At 42.1% G+C, this 16,857-nt stretch overlaps 1 protein-coding gene across 1 annotated transcript in view; it reads left to right on the forward strand.

The window, feature by feature from the left end:
- LOC122563072 (epidermal growth factor receptor kinase substrate 8-like) overlaps window positions 1–16,857 on the forward strand; it is a 76,189-nt gene that overhangs the window by 25,581 nt on the left and 33,751 nt on the right. Inside the window, exons 4-8 of the mRNA XM_043716449.1 lie at window positions 4,800–4,876; window positions 7,862–7,926; window positions 9,293–9,451; window positions 12,701–12,850; window positions 13,857–13,933. Coding sequence (XP_043572384.1) covers window positions 4,800–4,876; window positions 7,862–7,926; window positions 9,293–9,451; window positions 12,701–12,850; window positions 13,857–13,933 — 528 coding nt within the window. The remainder of the gene's footprint in view (window positions 1–4,799; window positions 4,877–7,861; window positions 7,927–9,292; window positions 9,452–12,700; window positions 12,851–13,856; window positions 13,934–16,857) is intronic.

Consider the following 16,857-nt stretch of genomic DNA (forward strand, 5'->3'; position numbering starts at 1 on the left):
TCTAGGTAGCTGTGGGAGTCGGTCGGTTTATAGTAAATGTTCGTGTGGTCGCCCGAGATAGAAATGGTGAGGTCTAGGAAGGGGAGGGAGGAGTCTGAGACGGTCCAGGTAAATTTGAGGTCGGGGTGGAAGGTGTTAGTGAAGTGGATGAACTGTTCAACCTCCTCATGGGAGCATGAGGTAGCTGCGATACAATCATCGATGTAGCGGAGGAAAAGGTGGGGGGTGGTGCCAGTGTAGCTGTGGAAGATGGACTGTTCCACATATCCGATGAAGAGGCAGGCATAGCTGGGGCCCATGTGGGTGCCCATGGCTACTCCTTTGGTTTGGAGGAAGTGGGAAGATTGGAAGGAGAAGTTGTTAAGAGTGAGGACCAGTTCAGTCAGTCAAAGGAGGGTATCAGTGGAAGGGTACTGGTTGGGTCAGTGGGAGTGGAAGAAGCGGTGGGCTTGGAGGCCTTTGTGATGGGGGATGGAAGTGTATAGGGACTGGATGTCCATCGTGAAGATAAGGCGTTGGGGGCTAGCAAAGCAAAAATCAAGGAGGAGGTGGAGGGCGTGGGTGGTGTCCCGAACGTAGGTGGGGAGTTCTTGGACCAAGGGGGACATGACAGTGTCGAGGTATGCAGAGATGAGTTCGGTGAGGCAGGAGCAGGCTAAGACAATGGGTCGGCCGGGGCAGTCAGGTTTGTGGATTTTGGCAGGAGGTAGAAAAGGGTGGTGCGGGGTTGTGGGATTATGAGGTTGGAGGCGGTGGATGGGAGATCCCCTGAGGAGCCTCATCTTTTGCCTAGGAACCCTTCAACCACAGGGGATGAATGTAGATTTCTCCAGTTTCCTCATTTCCCCTCCCCCCTCCTTATCTCAGTCCCAACCCCTGGATTCAGCATCGCCCTCTTGACCTGCAATCTTCTTCCCAACCTCTCCGCCCCCAACCCCTCTCTGGCCTATCACTCTCACCCTCACCTCCTTCCACCTATTGTATTCCCAGCACCCCGCCCCCAAATTCCCTCCTCCCTACCCTTTATCTCAGCCCGCTTGACACACCAGCCTCATTCCTGAAGAAGGGCTTATGCCCAAAACGTCGATTCTCCTGCTCCTCGGATGCTGCCTGGCCTGCTGTGTTTTTCCAGCACCACATTTTTCAACTCCTCCAGTGGCCCCCAGCATCACAGATACCACTTTTCAGCCAGTTCAATTCACTCCATATAATATCAAGAAACAGTTGGAAGCACTGAATACTGTAAAAGCTATGGGCCCTAACAACATTCTGGCAATAGTACTGAAGACCTTTGATCCAGAATTTGCTGATCCCCAGCCACATTTTTCCAGTCCAGTTACAACCTTGACATCTAAAATGTGGAAAGTTACCCAGATAGGTCCTGTACACAAAAAGCAGTAAAAATCAAACCCAGTCAATTGCTGCTCCATCAGTCTACTGTCGAACATCAGGAACGTGATGGAAGGTGATTTCAACAGTACTATCGAGCAGCACTTGCTCAGCAATAACCTGCTCAGTTGCACCCAGGTTGGGTTCCATTAGAGCCACTCAGCTCCTGACCTCAGTACAGCCTTTGTTCAAATATGAATGAAAGAACTGAATTCCAGAGTTGAAATCAGAGTGACAGCCCTTGACATCAAGACTGCATTCTACTGAGTCTGCCATCAGGGAGCCCTAGCAAAACTGGAATCAATTAGTATCAAGGACCAAACTCTCCTCTGGACTCACGTCTGGCATATAGGAAAATGGTTATTGGAATTCAGTCATCTCAGCTCCTGGACATCTCTTCAGAAGTTGCTCAGGGTAGTGTCCTAGGCTGAACCATCTTCAGATACTTCATCAATGACCTTCCCTCCATCATAAGGTCAGAAGTGGCATGTTCGCTGTTGATTGCTCAATCTTGGGCACCATTCACAACCCCTCAGATACTGAAACAGTCCAAGTTGAAATACAACAAGGTCTGGACAATTTCCGGGCTTGGGTTGACAAGTGGCAATTAATATTGGTACCTGATGCCAAGCAATGACCATCTCCAGTAAGAGATAATCTAACAAACGCCCTTTGACATTCAGTGGCATTACTGTCTATGAATCCCCCACTATCAAAATATTGGGGATTTCCTTTGATTAGAGATTCAACTGGAATTGTCATACTATCTTTATGTTCATACATAGGATATGGATGTTACTGGCCAGGCCAGTACACATTGCCTATCCCTAATAGCCTGGAGGGCAGTTGAGAGTCAACCACATCATCTAATGATCAATCACTCATCCGAAATTAATTAACTCTTGATTGAAAACTGTAAAATAGATTACAAGTTTTGAAACAGACGTGACAACAATCCAACTGATTTCTGTGGGAACAGCTTGCAGACTAACTGCCAAGCAGAATCACAACATTGTGCACCCAGAGGACAGGCAGTCCTTAAAGATGAAATTTATTAAAGGCAAGATGTACAAACAACAACACTGAATTCATAATTTAAAAACTGATTGTTTATACAACTTTGAGGTGTTAAAAAATGGAGAGCCTGGTGGCAGGGTGAAGCTCCATTTTAGCACAATGGGGATATGTGGGAGAAAACAGAGCCTGCACTTATATAGCACCACTCATGACCTTAGAACACCTTCAAGTGTTTCACAGTGATTCTGAACATGGAGTACAATATATCAGGAGCTTACAAAGCAATTTGAGAAGAGTACAATTGCATCAATAAAATGCAATGAGGTTAGAAAGATAGTAATGTTGTAAGAGAGTTTGGGAGCTAGAACTGAGAGAAGGGTCGCTAATTGTCAAGCTTGCTCATATCCTAGCATATTTGGGTAAGAATTCTTGTCACTTAAAAAAATGAATTAAATATAACAAATAAATAAAACAAAGAGAGGATAGACCCTCTCTTTAGTTCTAATAGTCTAATCCTCCTCTTTGCATTCACTCTCATTTGTTGTCATTCAGTTCTGAACCCTTCCTCTCCAATGAAGTTTATTCTTAACTTTCCACAGCAAACAATCTGAATGAAGGGAGCCATTGATTATTTGTCTGAGTAAAGAGCATTCAAACCTTCTCGTCCATTCTGATACCACATAATCACACTGAACCAAATTATTCCCATTGATTAAAGTATCAATGAGGCCACAGTTCATTTCATAATCAGATCCAGGTGAGATTTCTTAAGCCTCAGCAGGAAAACCTGAGAGATCAAATAGGACACAATAACAGCTATTGGCCATTCAGCCCTTTAAACCTGTTCTCTATTTGATGTAACAGATTGAGCATTTCATTGTCATCACCCTGGCAATCAGAAATCTATCAACCTCTACCTTAATAATACTCAAAGACTGAGTCTCCACAGCCCTTTGTGATAAACAATTATATAGGTGCCCACAACCCTCAAATTGAAAAGGTTTCTCCTCATTTCATTTCTAAGTGACATTCCTCTTTATTTTTAAATTGTTCCCACTGGTTCTAGACTCTCCAACCAGTGGAAACATCTTACCTGCATCTATCCCTTTAAGTGCTTTGCAAGTTTCAATGAGATTGCACCTCATTCTTTGTGTAGATTAAGGGCCCAGTTTGCTCAAATTCTTTTCATAGGACAGTCCTATCATTCCTACGAACAAGTCAGAGAGATGTACAGCATGGAAACAGACCCTTCGGTCCAACCTGTCCATGCCGACCAGATATCCCAACCCAATCTAGTCCCAAGGCATTTTATTAACTAAGATAATATTTGATTAAGTTATTGGGAATATTCTGATATATGAAGTTCGGAATGTTCATGAGTTATTATGGCATATTCTGATGGCTTAGATTACACTTCAGAAAGTTATATCTTCAAGCTGTGTTAGAGAACCTGAGTACAGAATATAGGCTGACAGTCAGGTGCATTACTGAGGGAGCACTTCCTTAAAAATCAGATAGTGATGTTGATGGTCCACAACCACCTGATGAAGGAGCAGCACTTTGAAAGCTAGTACTTCCAAGTAAACCTGTTGGACTATAACCTGGTATTGCGTGATTTTCAAATCAGATGTGACACAGAGGGCCTGTCTGCCTCTACCGTTCAATGTTACAGATTCCCAGAGTGTCCTTCCCAAGTTTTTACTGGTTTCGATCACTTAATTAAGGTCACCCAAAACAGATTAACACAACACATCTACAGTTCATGGGATCTTACTGTGTGTGGACTCATTGACTGATTTACCTACGAAACAACAAAGGCCATCTCAAGCTGTGAGCTGCATTGGGATATCCTGTGAATGGAAAAAGTCCTACACCAATGCAGGTCTTTATCTTAGTGTTGTTTTCAGGCTGAATGATCTTGTATATACCAAAGCGAATTGTAACTAATTTGGTAGTAAAGTTGACATGTACTATATCAATCTTCATGTCTTCAGATGAAATTCCTCAGGTTGCTGGTCTAATAAGTGGCCTGTTAATTGCTAATAGCTGATGGCAATGTTACACATTTTAGTCCTGGTTTCTGTTGAGTTAGGTTAGTGCATTGAGGAAGGAGGTTATAAACTCCTGCTGACAGTCTAACAAACAACTTTCCAGCTCTCGAATTCAATGCATGTCGCCTTGTTGAGTCCCATCTGTCGATAATGAAATGCTGCTTTAAAAAGGTAGGTCACGGGCTCATACATTGATATATTGCTGCTGTCAATTTTCTCAGCTTGACAAAGCTCATTTGTGTACCCTAGACTAATGCAATGAAATAAACAATCATGAAATAGTGGGCAAGAAACATCAGCCTCTTATTTTGATAAGCATGTTGTATTTATTTTTCTCGCTAGTGGGTTTCATCCTGAAAAACCTCCATTCCAAAGGTCCCAAAGCATCTCCAAGAGACCAAGTGCCAAATCAATTTATCGTAAGTGTTAGATTTTTGATACTGTATGAGTGAATCAAGGAGATCTTAGCTATAGCCATGGCTACTTGTATAATGCAGGTCTTTAACATTATGTCTGGCATCTTAAGCATTATTCTATCTAGTCTTCTCAGATATTCCTCAACGTCATTTGGAGTGAATGGAATTAATTAAATACTGGTGTTGGCAAAGGCGGAGAGCTCAAGAGAAGGCCAAAAAGGAGCACACACATAAAACATCTGACTGAAAATGCTTGTAGTAACTTCAGCCCTGTCACATTCTGGTCTCTGTTATTGTTGATAAAAATATAGATATGTGGAACCACCTCTGCTAGTTAGCTGCCTGATTGCACACTACTGTTCTCAACTGGGTGCAGCAGAGTTGAGGAACTTTGTCCCCATTCATGGATCATTGGATTGCAAAATTCCATCAATGACATTTTGCTTTTGCTACTGAACGTGTTTTGGGCTTTCCATTTTGGTTTCCCAGGAGCAGCACAGCTTTTTCACTCACAATAGGGTCTTCCCTATCCCTCAGTTAACAAGTGGCTCAGTGATTAAAACTACTGCCTCATAGCACCAGGGGCCTGGGTACGATTCTACCCTCAGGTGTCTGTTTGTGGGGAGTCTGCATATTTTCCCAATGTCTGTGTGGGTTTCCTCCTTTAGTCCAAAGATGTGCAGGCCAGGTGTATTAGCCATGGGAAATATAAGGTAGTGGGAGTGGGTCTGTGTGGGATGCACTTCACAGAGATTTGGTATGGTCTTGATGGGTTAAACAGCCTGTTTCCACACCATAGGGATGCTATGATTCTCTTTTGCCACCAGGCTTGGCAGTGATGGCAAAGTGAGGGATTTTCTTGTTAATGAGGGTTATGTGATGGTGGATATGTCTGCTTTTGATGATGTCTCACAGAATCTAGAGCATGCGAAAGAGAAGTAGGCCATTCAGCCCATCGAAACTGCTCTGCCATTCAACAAGATCATGGCTTATCTTCCATCTCAACTCCACTTGCTGCCCCATCTCAATTTTTCATAATTCTGCTGGTACCCAAAAATCCATTTAATTCAGCCTTGAATACTCCCAATGACTTAATACCTGCAACTCAGTGAGGTAGAAAATCCCATCACTCACAACCAATTGAGTCAAGAATTTGCTCCTCAGCTCCGTACTGATTGGTCGATGCCTTGTTCTGAGATTCTGATTTGTAATTCTAGATCCCTACCCAGAGAAAACAGTTTTCCAGCATTTACCCCAAAAGGTCGTTTTGGAATTGTATGTATCTTAGTTAAATCATGGACAATACGATAAATAGATGGCCAACCTTTCAGCAGTTTGTCAATTAGAATTCCTTCCAACGTGGGTCTAGATATTATACACCAACAGGAATGAAACACTGTGTTCACTCCCACTTCCAACACCTCAAATAATGAGGTACACCATGCTTGCATGCAACAAGATTTCAATAATATTTCTGGGTTAGGCAGATAAGAATCATGGAATCTCTACAATGTAGAAGCAGGCCATTCGGCCCATCAAGTCCACAATGGTGCTCTAAAGAGCATCGCACCCAGACCAACACCTCTACCCTACCTCTGTGACCCTACTTTTCCTATGGCTAATACAACTAGCCTGCACATCCCTGGACACTATGGGCAATTTAGCATAGCCAATCCACCTAACCTGCACATCTTTGGACTGTGAGGGGAAACTGGAGCACCCAGAGGAAACCCAAGCAGACACAGGGAGAATGTGCAAACTCCACACAGACAGTCGCCCAAGGTGGAATCAAATCCAGGTCCCTGGTGCTGTGAGGCAGCAGTGCTAACTGCTGAGCCACTGTGCCTCTCCAGAGCCACTGCTAAATGGGAAGTAGCACACATCATACAAATTCCAGCTCAAACAAGAGAAAATCTAACCTTCACCTCTTGATGTTCAATCGTACAGCCATCATTGAAATCTCTCGTTTAACGTCTGGGGCTTGCCATTGACCAAAACCTGAACTGCACTAGTCATATAAATACTGTGGCCATAACAGCAGGTCAAAGACCTGGAATTCTGTGGTGAATTACTCATCTCCCGGCTCTCCAAAACCTGTCCAGCATCTACAAGGCATGAGTCAGGAGTATGATGTAATACTTACCACTGGCCTGGGTGAACGCAGCTTCAACAATACTCAACAGGCTCCACACTATCTAGAACAAAGCAATCCAGCTGAGTAGCACCTACATCCACCACTTACAACATTCACAAATAAAATTTGAAATTGAGAGTCTAACGATGATTATGAAACCATTCGGGATTGGCAGAACAATCCATTTTGTTCACTTTGTTTTAAATAAAGCAAAGAACTGTGGATTCTGGAGATCAGAAACAAAAGCGGAAATTGCTGATAAAACTTAGGAGGTCTGGCAGCACCTGTGAAATGAAAGCAGAGACGTTTTGAGTCCACTGACTGATGAAGATTCTTCAGACTCAACATGTTAACTCTGTTTCTCTCCAGATAGTTGCTGCCAGACTTGCTGAGTTTCACCAACAGTTTCTGTTTTTGTGACTGCCACCCTTTCCTTGACTGCCATATATGTGGCTCTAGACCCAAAACAATGTAGTTGATTGTTAACTGTCCAAGGGCAATCGAGGATGGGCAATAAATGTTGGCCAGACCAGCAACATCCACATTGCATGAATGAATTAAAGGAAGGTTGACAGCCTGCCTTCAGACAGATGGGATTTGTTGGAGGTCTCTATCTGGTGACTTACCATCATTCCCCGTTCCTTGGTCCAAAGGATATCTGTTGGTGGATCTTGTTCAGGGAGGTAAATAACAGCAAGACAATTTCACATAAGGAATGGCAGCATTGCAGAAGGACAGGCCAAAGCTAGGCTTGTGTACACATACTGTCCTTCATGTTACAACTTACTTGTGTCGTTATTGCAATCTTGACTCTCAATGAATCCCAATCATTTCTCTCTCTTACTATTAAACAGAACAAAGAAAGGTCTATGCACAGGCTCTGAACTCCAGGGAAAATAACATTCAGTACCGGGTTGAGGTCTGTACCACCAAATATTTTAAAAATGTATAATCTTTTAAGGGAATTGCGAGGGTATAATGGGTCGGGTCCAATGCCCAATCACTTTAATGTTAGATGAATAATCAACTGTGACTCAGTTGGTAGTCCTCTCATCTCTGGGTCTATCAGAAGTATGATGATGGTGGAAATCCTATAGTTGATCACAGCATTGCAAGGACCGTACAACATGGTTTCATTGATGCACTTTAAATGATGACTGTGACAGACTCACTTTAATGGCAGTCCATCTGCAACATGTGACAGGTATGACACTATTATAAAGTTGTAAACATTGAACATTGTGTGAAGATACTATGCCTTTAAGAAGTGTACTTTGTCCCGCTTTTGTTTTGAAAAGAGGTTTTAAGGCAGAGCTGACGAGCAGTCTATACAGAGCTATTACAGTAAACAATGTGTGAGACCTTAGTTGTTTTGTTTTGTTGGAACAATAGAAGCATTCTGAATGGGTGTGGTCAAGCTCCCACAGAACCAGGATATTTAGTTTGTTTTTAGTTTTTCAGTAGCAGTTGTTGCTGGAGTCTCAGCTGGGTTTGGAAGCTGCAGCACATCCCTCCCTGATAGGCTCTCTCAGAGTTTTCTCTTGATGTTTCTCCTTCTCGGGGCTGCGAGAACTGCATGTGAAACAATCTCTTTCACTGACTTGGCTTTTGCCAAGAGTGTCTTTATGGGATGTTACTATATTGGAACTGTTACTGTTTAGTAGTAAAATAATCTGTTATTCTGTTAAGTTTTCAAATAGAGTTAAGTTGGTCCAATTTCCTCTTTCTTTTGTTGCATTTTAATTATAGTTATGAATAAAATGTGTACTGCTTTAAATGCAGTAGTTTGTCCGATTGAGTTGCATCCAGAACACAACACCTTACACTTGCCTTTAGATAAAGAGAAGTTACTCGGCTATGTTCTGAATACATTGTTACAGTGGGATTGATAGCAGGGGGCCCACACCAGCTGAATAAAAATGTGGCCTGAGTCCTATTGTCCCAGCCTCCCACCAGGACTCTACACGCTCAAATTGGGATAAACCTTTCAATGGATCAGAGCTTACAACAGGTTTCGGTGTTGTTGGGTGGGGAGGAGGGGTGTCAGAAATGGGGCTTCAATTGGAAAGGCTAATTGGGAGGGGCATATGACGAGCAACTATCCCAATATCATCAATGAAAATAGAAAATCCCAGTGAGTGAAAGGAGCTCAGGAGAAAAATATAACAATTTTGTAGTAAGGGGAAAGAAATTGTACCTCAGCTCACTTGAACTTATTGCTATCTTTTAGCGTTCCAGCATTCACTTGATTTTTACTGCAATTCTTGTCTGGCTTCTGTGCGCAGCACCTGATTACCTGTGACCTCAACTCAAAGGATATGGTGACGGTGGATCATTGTATTAAGAAGCTAAAGCTGCTTGATGCCAAGGGTAAAATCTGGGGACAAGACATGATCCTGCAGCTGAATCCCACTGCTTTCAAAATGGCCGACATTGAGACCAAGGTAAAGATTCCTGGAAGAGGTCAGCTATTGTCAGGACAGTGAGAGAGGCTATGGGGGATGCTTTGAAGAGAAAATGAGGTCTGCAGATGCTGGAGATCAGAGATGGAAATGTGTTGCTGGAGAAGCGCAGCACGTCAGGCAGCATCTAGGGAACAGGAGAATCGACGTTTTGGGCATTAGATCCAACTCAAACTCTATTCGTGCTTTCTCCCCATATCCTTCAATCCCTTCAGCTGTAAGAACTGTATCTATCTCCTTCTCGAAAACATTCAATGTTATGGCCTCAACTGCTTTCTGTAGCAGAGAATCCCACAGGCTCACCACTCTCTGGGTGAAGAAATTTCTCCTCATCTCAGTCCTAAATGGTTTATCCAATATCCAAAAACTATGACCCCTGTTTACCCCACTGACCCCTGGTTCTGGAACCCCTCAATCATTGGGAACATCCTTCTTGCACTTACACTCCCTAGTTAGAGTTTCATATGTTCCTATGAGGTTCCACCTACCGCAAAGACACCCCCTCTCAACTTCTTCTCAGCACCAGTGAGTGTAGTCCTAACCAATCTGGTCTCTGTTCCATAAGTCTTGTCATCTGGCAAATCTTCATTGCATTCTCTCCATAGCCAGAACATTCTTCCTCCGATACAGAGAAGAAATCTGCACACTATCCCAGGTTTAGTCTCACCAAGACCTTGTACAATTGTAGCAAGACATCCCTCCTGCAGGCAGGAATGTCAATTTGAAGCTGTGATCCCATCAGCCATGATCATATTGAATGGTGGAGCTGGATCAAGGAGGTGCATTGCCTTACCCCTGATCCTTGGTTACATGTTTGTCTGTTTGCAACTTGTTTTGTTTAGTTACAGGCAGATGACAACCTGTGAGACCATTGATTTAATTCAGATATTGTGTGAGCTGTTGAAAGAATCAGGGCCAAAATCTATTGTTTTTGATATCTGCAGTTAAGATGTGTGTGCCATTCACCTTTCTGCTACTTTAAAGGAAGTGTTAATCCATAAGAAATGAAATGCTTTCCTGTATTCAAACATCAGGCAAGGAAGGTCTTATGAATGTTTCCCTGCTGATATCGTGATTCCTCAGATACTGATGCAGTCTATGTCCAAATGATGTGGAGGTGCCAGTGTTGGAGTGGGGTATAACCTGGTGTTATGTGATTTTTAACTATGTCCAAGTGCAGCAAGCCCTGGACAATGTCCAGGTTCAGGCAGGCAAGTGGATAGTAATATTGATGTCAAGTAAGTGTCAGGCAATGCCCATCTCGAACAAGAGAGAATCTAACCATTGCTCTTTGACATTCAATTGTATTGCCATCATTGAATCAGAGTAACACCCCAAAGTCCGCCATATAGAAGATGCAAGTCAGAAATATGATGTAATATTTTCCACTTGCTTGGAATAGTGAGCTTCAACAACACTTGAGAACTCAACATCATCCCAGACAAAGCAGCCCACTTGATTGGCACCACATCCACAGATATTCATTCCTTCTATCACTGATGCTCAATAACAGCAGTGCTTATCTGCAAGATTCATTGCAGTAATTCACTAAGGCTCCTTCAGTAGCACCTTTCAAACCCACAACCACAGCCATCCAGACAGACAAGGGCAGCAGATACATGGGAACACCATCAGCTGCAAATTCTAAGCCATTCATCATCCTGACATAGAAACATATTGATGTTCCTTCAGTGTCAATGGGTCAAAATTCTGTAACTACAACACCCCCACCCCACCCCACCCCACCCCCCGCCCCACACACAAACACACCCCACTATATCATTGTGGGTCTACCTACAGCAAATTAACTGCAGCAATTTGAAAATGCAGCTCGTCACTACCTTCTCAAGGGACAACAAGAAATTGGCAATAAATGCTGGCTCAGCCAGCAATATCCACATCTCATGAATAAATTTAAAAAGATAGCCAGCAGTAGTTCTTCAATGAAGCATATAGTTTGAAATGTTTCACAGTACAGACAGAGGCATCACACTGATATTATTTGAATACTGGGACACTTTCCTTTTCTTCAGTACACGTCATGACTCAAATCCCAATATTCCACATAGTTCAGTTATCACAGCCGACCAATCAGGTAAGCTGCTTCACAGAGGATTTTAAGAATGTTTCAATTCTGTGTTCTCACCCTCAAGTGAAGGATACTGTGGAGAGAAGAGCAACAGCAGAGGGAAAAAGGAAAGACCTCTAAATTATTTGCCGAATATGTTTGAAATGGAAGGTTGAGAATTATGTTGGAAAAGGCAGTTCACTGCTACAGGAAAGAATCCGACAGATTTTTGTCACAGGAATGTTAGTACTAGGAGCTACCATCAGCCATTTGACCCTGTGATGTTTCAGTGCATTGTAACTGCAATTTGTAAATCATGCTCACTCAAGTTGTCAGATTGAATAACACTAATTGAAGGGAGCTAAGTTGAGAAATGGTTTGGATAAGAACAACCATTGTTGTGTCTCATCCAATCTTGCAAAATTTCTGGTGTGTTTCTATTTTGTTCTCAAGAGCCTCACCCTGGGCAGGTGTCTCACAGACTGCTTGGGTCTAGTACTTCTATTCAATGAGATCATGGCTGTATTCTACCTGAGCTCCACTTCCCCACTATCCACATATCCCTTGATTTTCTGAGCTTCCAATAATATGTCAGTCCTCCATGAATGGTGAATGACTCAGCATCCACATCTCACTTTGGATTGCAAATTCCAAAGTTTTACAACTCTCTAACTGAAGTAATTTCTCCTTACCTCAGTCTGAAATGCCTGACTCATATTTTTAGGGACAGAGTCAGGAGGGAATGCTTAATTGCTTGATAAATTTTTTTCTTTATAATCAGTAAGCCAATGAGTTACAGAAGGGGGCCATTTAATCCATTGTGGCAATACTAGTCCCTTGTAGAGCTCTCCAATGAATCCCACTCCTCTGTCCATTCCCTAAGGACCTGTATTTTCTTTCTCTGAAGACTTTTAATCCAATTCTGTTTTGCCTGTCTCTACTACATCATCTTCCATGACACTCTCTGGTTGTGTATTCTAACATACAACCCTTTAGACCCTTTTAATGGGTGACTGGAGTGAATATTCTTTCAGATTAAAGATTACAAAGGGACAGACCTTTAAAATAAATGCATTGAAAGATTCTGTCCTTCTGGATTTGTTTTTGAGAGACAGATACTTGCAAATCCCTGTTTGTATTTACCTCTTTGGTCAATTGTCTAGGATGATTTGGAACACTTCCCCATTGAAGATATTCAAGACTGTCAGGCAATATTAAACAGCTGTATCTACAACTCAGTGCTGGCCATCACTGTTAAGCACAGGATGAAGAGGAATGCCAGTGTCTACTTGTTCCAGTGCGAGGAAGTCTCGGTGAGTCTGCATTATAAGGACGTTAGGGGAAACAGGATAGATACTTTGTGAAATGCTAAGTATAGGAAACTATGATACTCTGAGTACAGGTGGTGGCTAAGTGGTAATGTCATATTACCTCCCAAACCTTATAAAACAATAATAATGTGAGTTCAAAGCCCACCACACCAACTGGTGGCATTTGATTTTTTTAATTTTAATCCATCTGGAATATAAAAGTTGTCTTCATAATGGTAACCATGATGACTGTTGTTGTGAAATGTTACTCATGTGACTCCAGATCCACAAGAATGTGAATGACTGTGTCCGTGCTGTATGACTCTCTGACTCTGAAATAGCTGAGCAAGCTACTCAGCATAAGGATCATTAGGGATACTGGCCTTATCAGTCCTGCTGAAAATGTGTTGCTGGAAAAGCGCAGCAGGTCAGGCAGCATCCAAGAAGCAGGAGAATCGACATTTCGGGCATGAGCCCTTCAGTCCTGCTGACAACCCATGGAAGTATAAAGACACACTGCACATAGTTAACAAATAGATATTCTTACTCTCTGTCGTCACAGTGGGTTTAGAAGAAGTACATGACAACAGAAACTGATGGGTTGCATTGCAGGGCAATGGAAAAGATGGTGATAATTTTCTTTGTTCACATTTTTCCCCTTTGGAAGATTGTGTGGTGTTAGAAGACTGACTCATAACCGGAAAGGCCACATTGTAAACACTTCTTTCTACAATCATCTCTAAGACCTGTACCGAGACCGACACACACGACACACACGACACACACGACACACACGACACACACGACACACACGACACACACAAAACATACATACACACACAGAAAAATAATTTAAATTTCAACCAATAAAATCAAGCATTTAAGCTGAAATTTAAGCATCTCAGACTCAGTGAGAGAGAGATATGAGATACTTTATTCTAAATAACTTTAAATGTTACGACAGCTTTACTGAGTATGCTTATTGCTGTATCCCTTTTTATTTCAAAAGGCTGACCTAATACAGACTGATATTGATAACATGGTCAGAGGGAGGAAAGAGGAACAAGGGAACCACGACATGCTCAGGTTTGTAGTTCACAAGAACATAAAGAGAACATAAAGAACCAGGAGAAAGCTATGCATCTCCTTCTATTAGCCTTGGGCCGAATAACATCATGAAATAATTCCACAGAGGACCATATGCCGTCACCAAGTCACCTTATTTTACACATGGAGAGTCCTTGAAACGGGTACAGCTTTCTCAGGGCCAGCTCTCAGAGTGAACAGAACCTCTGACACGTCTGCTTATGTCTGTCAGCCAGGGCTCTGTGATTGGGCCTGATTAACAGCCTCAATAAGGGAACTCATATTCTATCATTTCCAGCTGGCTGACCTCATTACAATCGCTACAATCATGGCTTACTTGCCATCACTTTCCTTAATCTCTTGGTTCCATCAGTCATCAAAATAATGAGCAAAAAGCTTGATCTAACAAAACAAATTCACTCATGGGATGTGGGTGGCACTGGCTAGGCCAGCATTTGCCAAGAGGACATTTAAGACTCAATTACATTGTTGTAGATGTGAAGTCAAAGGTAGGTCAGACAAGATAAGGATTGCAGATTTCCTCCCTTAAAGCCATTAGTGAACTAGATGTGGTTTGTTTTCAAGAATTGATAGCAGCTACAAAAGGCTAGCTTTTTGATTAACTTCAAATTTCACCACCCTACAGTGTGGAAACAGGCCATTCAGCCCATCAGGTCCACACTGACACTCCGAAGAACATCCCACCCAGACTCATCCAACCCTGTAACCCTGCATTTCCCATGACCAATCAACCAAACCTACACATCTTTAGACTGTGGGAGGAAACTGGAGCACCCGGAGGAAACCCGCACAGACATGGGGAGAATGTGTAAACTCCACACAGACAGTCGCCTGAGGACTTGAAACGATATTCCCAGAATGTTAGCATGGGCTTCTCCATTACAAGTCTAGTGACATTATTAGTGACAATGCCATTACCTGCTCCTTTAATTTTAACACCGCAGGATTATAACTTTAATACGTGGACATCCACAGAATTCCAACAATTTGTAACCACTGAGTGGAGAAATTTCTCCACATTTTAATCCTAATTAGCTAACCTCTTAATCTCAGACTACAATCTCTATTTCTGGACTCTCCAGATGAGGAGAAACAGTCTCCGTTCATCAAACCTGTCAAGGTCACTCAAATTTTACATGCTTCATTGATCTCTTCTGAAATCCACTGAATGGATGTCCATTATACTCTTGAAAAGACAATTCTTTGGTTGCACCAATCAGTCCACTGATTCTAGATGATGGCACTTCAGTGGTAATTTCCCTTGTTTAAAAGTGAAGACACTCTGAGCTAATGCTTTCTGTATCATGGGTTAAAATCCCCACTGAAACATTTAAATTCAGTTAATAAACCTGGAAATTTAAATTTAGTGAGGGTGCCTGTGGTTGTCATCATATGATTTTTAAAAGAAAAAATCTATTTCAGCAACTTGACCATTAGTTTTGCCATGCCTCACTCCCTAGGCCTTGTGAGGTAATTTGGGATTAGTCACAAATGCTGATTTGCCAATAAATCCCACATTCTATGATTGAATTTTAAAAAGCCTTTGATAGACTACTCCCTGAATGAAAAAAGACTAAATCTCTGTACTCTCTTCCAGATCTGACCTAGAATCTATATTACTGCTGCAAAAGTTATTTACACTTCATAGAGTGATTTTATAGTTAATTTTTAAATTGGATTTTAAATACCTATTTTGATTTTATTTCTTCATGGGATATGGTTGTCGCTGGAAAGGACATCTTTTATTGCCCACGTCTAGTTGAGCTTGAGAAAGCATTGGTAAGCTACCTTCCAGAATACAACTGAGGCCATTCCAAAGTTCAGTTATGAGTCAACCACATTGATATGGGTTTGGAGTCTCATGTAAGTCAGATCAGCTGAAGATGGAAGATTTCTATCCCAAGGATATTAGTGAACCAAAAGAGTTCTAATAAAAACCCAGGAAATTCCTAGATATTTTCTGATCAGCCCTGTTTTGACAGACCTCTGGAGCAGATGGGACTTGACCCCAGACCTCCTTACCCAATGCCAGGGATGCTACCTGTGCTCCACAACACCCCATCCAATAGTTTCCTAATCATCATTGCATGTATTGGCTTTCTTCCCCTTAATTGCAGACTCTATTTCATCAGCTGAATTTAAATTACTTGGAGTCATTTTGAGATTCGAGCTCATGATCCAGTTGTTTTAGTGCAAGTTTTATTAATCCTGCATCAATGCTACCAGAGCTTCCACACTGAAATCCTGAGGAAAGCACACCAGACACAGGGGGAATCAGAAATAATAAAATGAATAATACCTATTAAAAACTGCTGTAGAGTCGTACAGTCATACAGCGCAGAAACAGATCCGTGCCAAACAAGTTTCCCAAACTAAACCAGTCCCACATACCTGCATTTGACCCATATCCCTCTAAATCTTTCCCATTCATGTACCTGTCCCAATACCTTTTAAATGTTGTAATTGTATCTTCACCTAGCACTTTCTCTGACAGTTCATTCCACATATGAACCACCCCTGCGTTAAAAAGATGCCCCTTATATCTCTTTTAAAACTTCCTCCTCTCATCTTAAAATACGCCTCCTAGTTTTGAACTCCCCAACTTTAGGGAAAAGACCTTCACTATTAAACCTCTATAAGGTCACCAATCAACCTCCTATGCTCCAGTGAGATAAGTCTCAGCCTATCCAACCTTTCATGAGAACTCAAACCTTCCAAATAAATTTGGAATTTATAGTCTAATGGTGACCACGAATCCATTATCAATTGTCAGAAAAACCTGTCTGGTTCACTAATGTCCTTTAGGGAAGGAAACTGCCATCCTTACCTGATCGAGACTACATGTGACTCCATACCCACAGCAATGTGGTTGACTCTTAACTGCCCTCTGGATAATTAAGGAT

This window comes from Chiloscyllium plagiosum, chromosome 26 (genome assembly GCF_004010195.1).
Source record: "Chiloscyllium plagiosum isolate BGI_BamShark_2017 chromosome 26, ASM401019v2, whole genome shotgun sequence".
Taxonomy (NCBI): Eukaryota; Metazoa; Chordata; class Chondrichthyes; order Orectolobiformes; family Hemiscylliidae; genus Chiloscyllium; species Chiloscyllium plagiosum.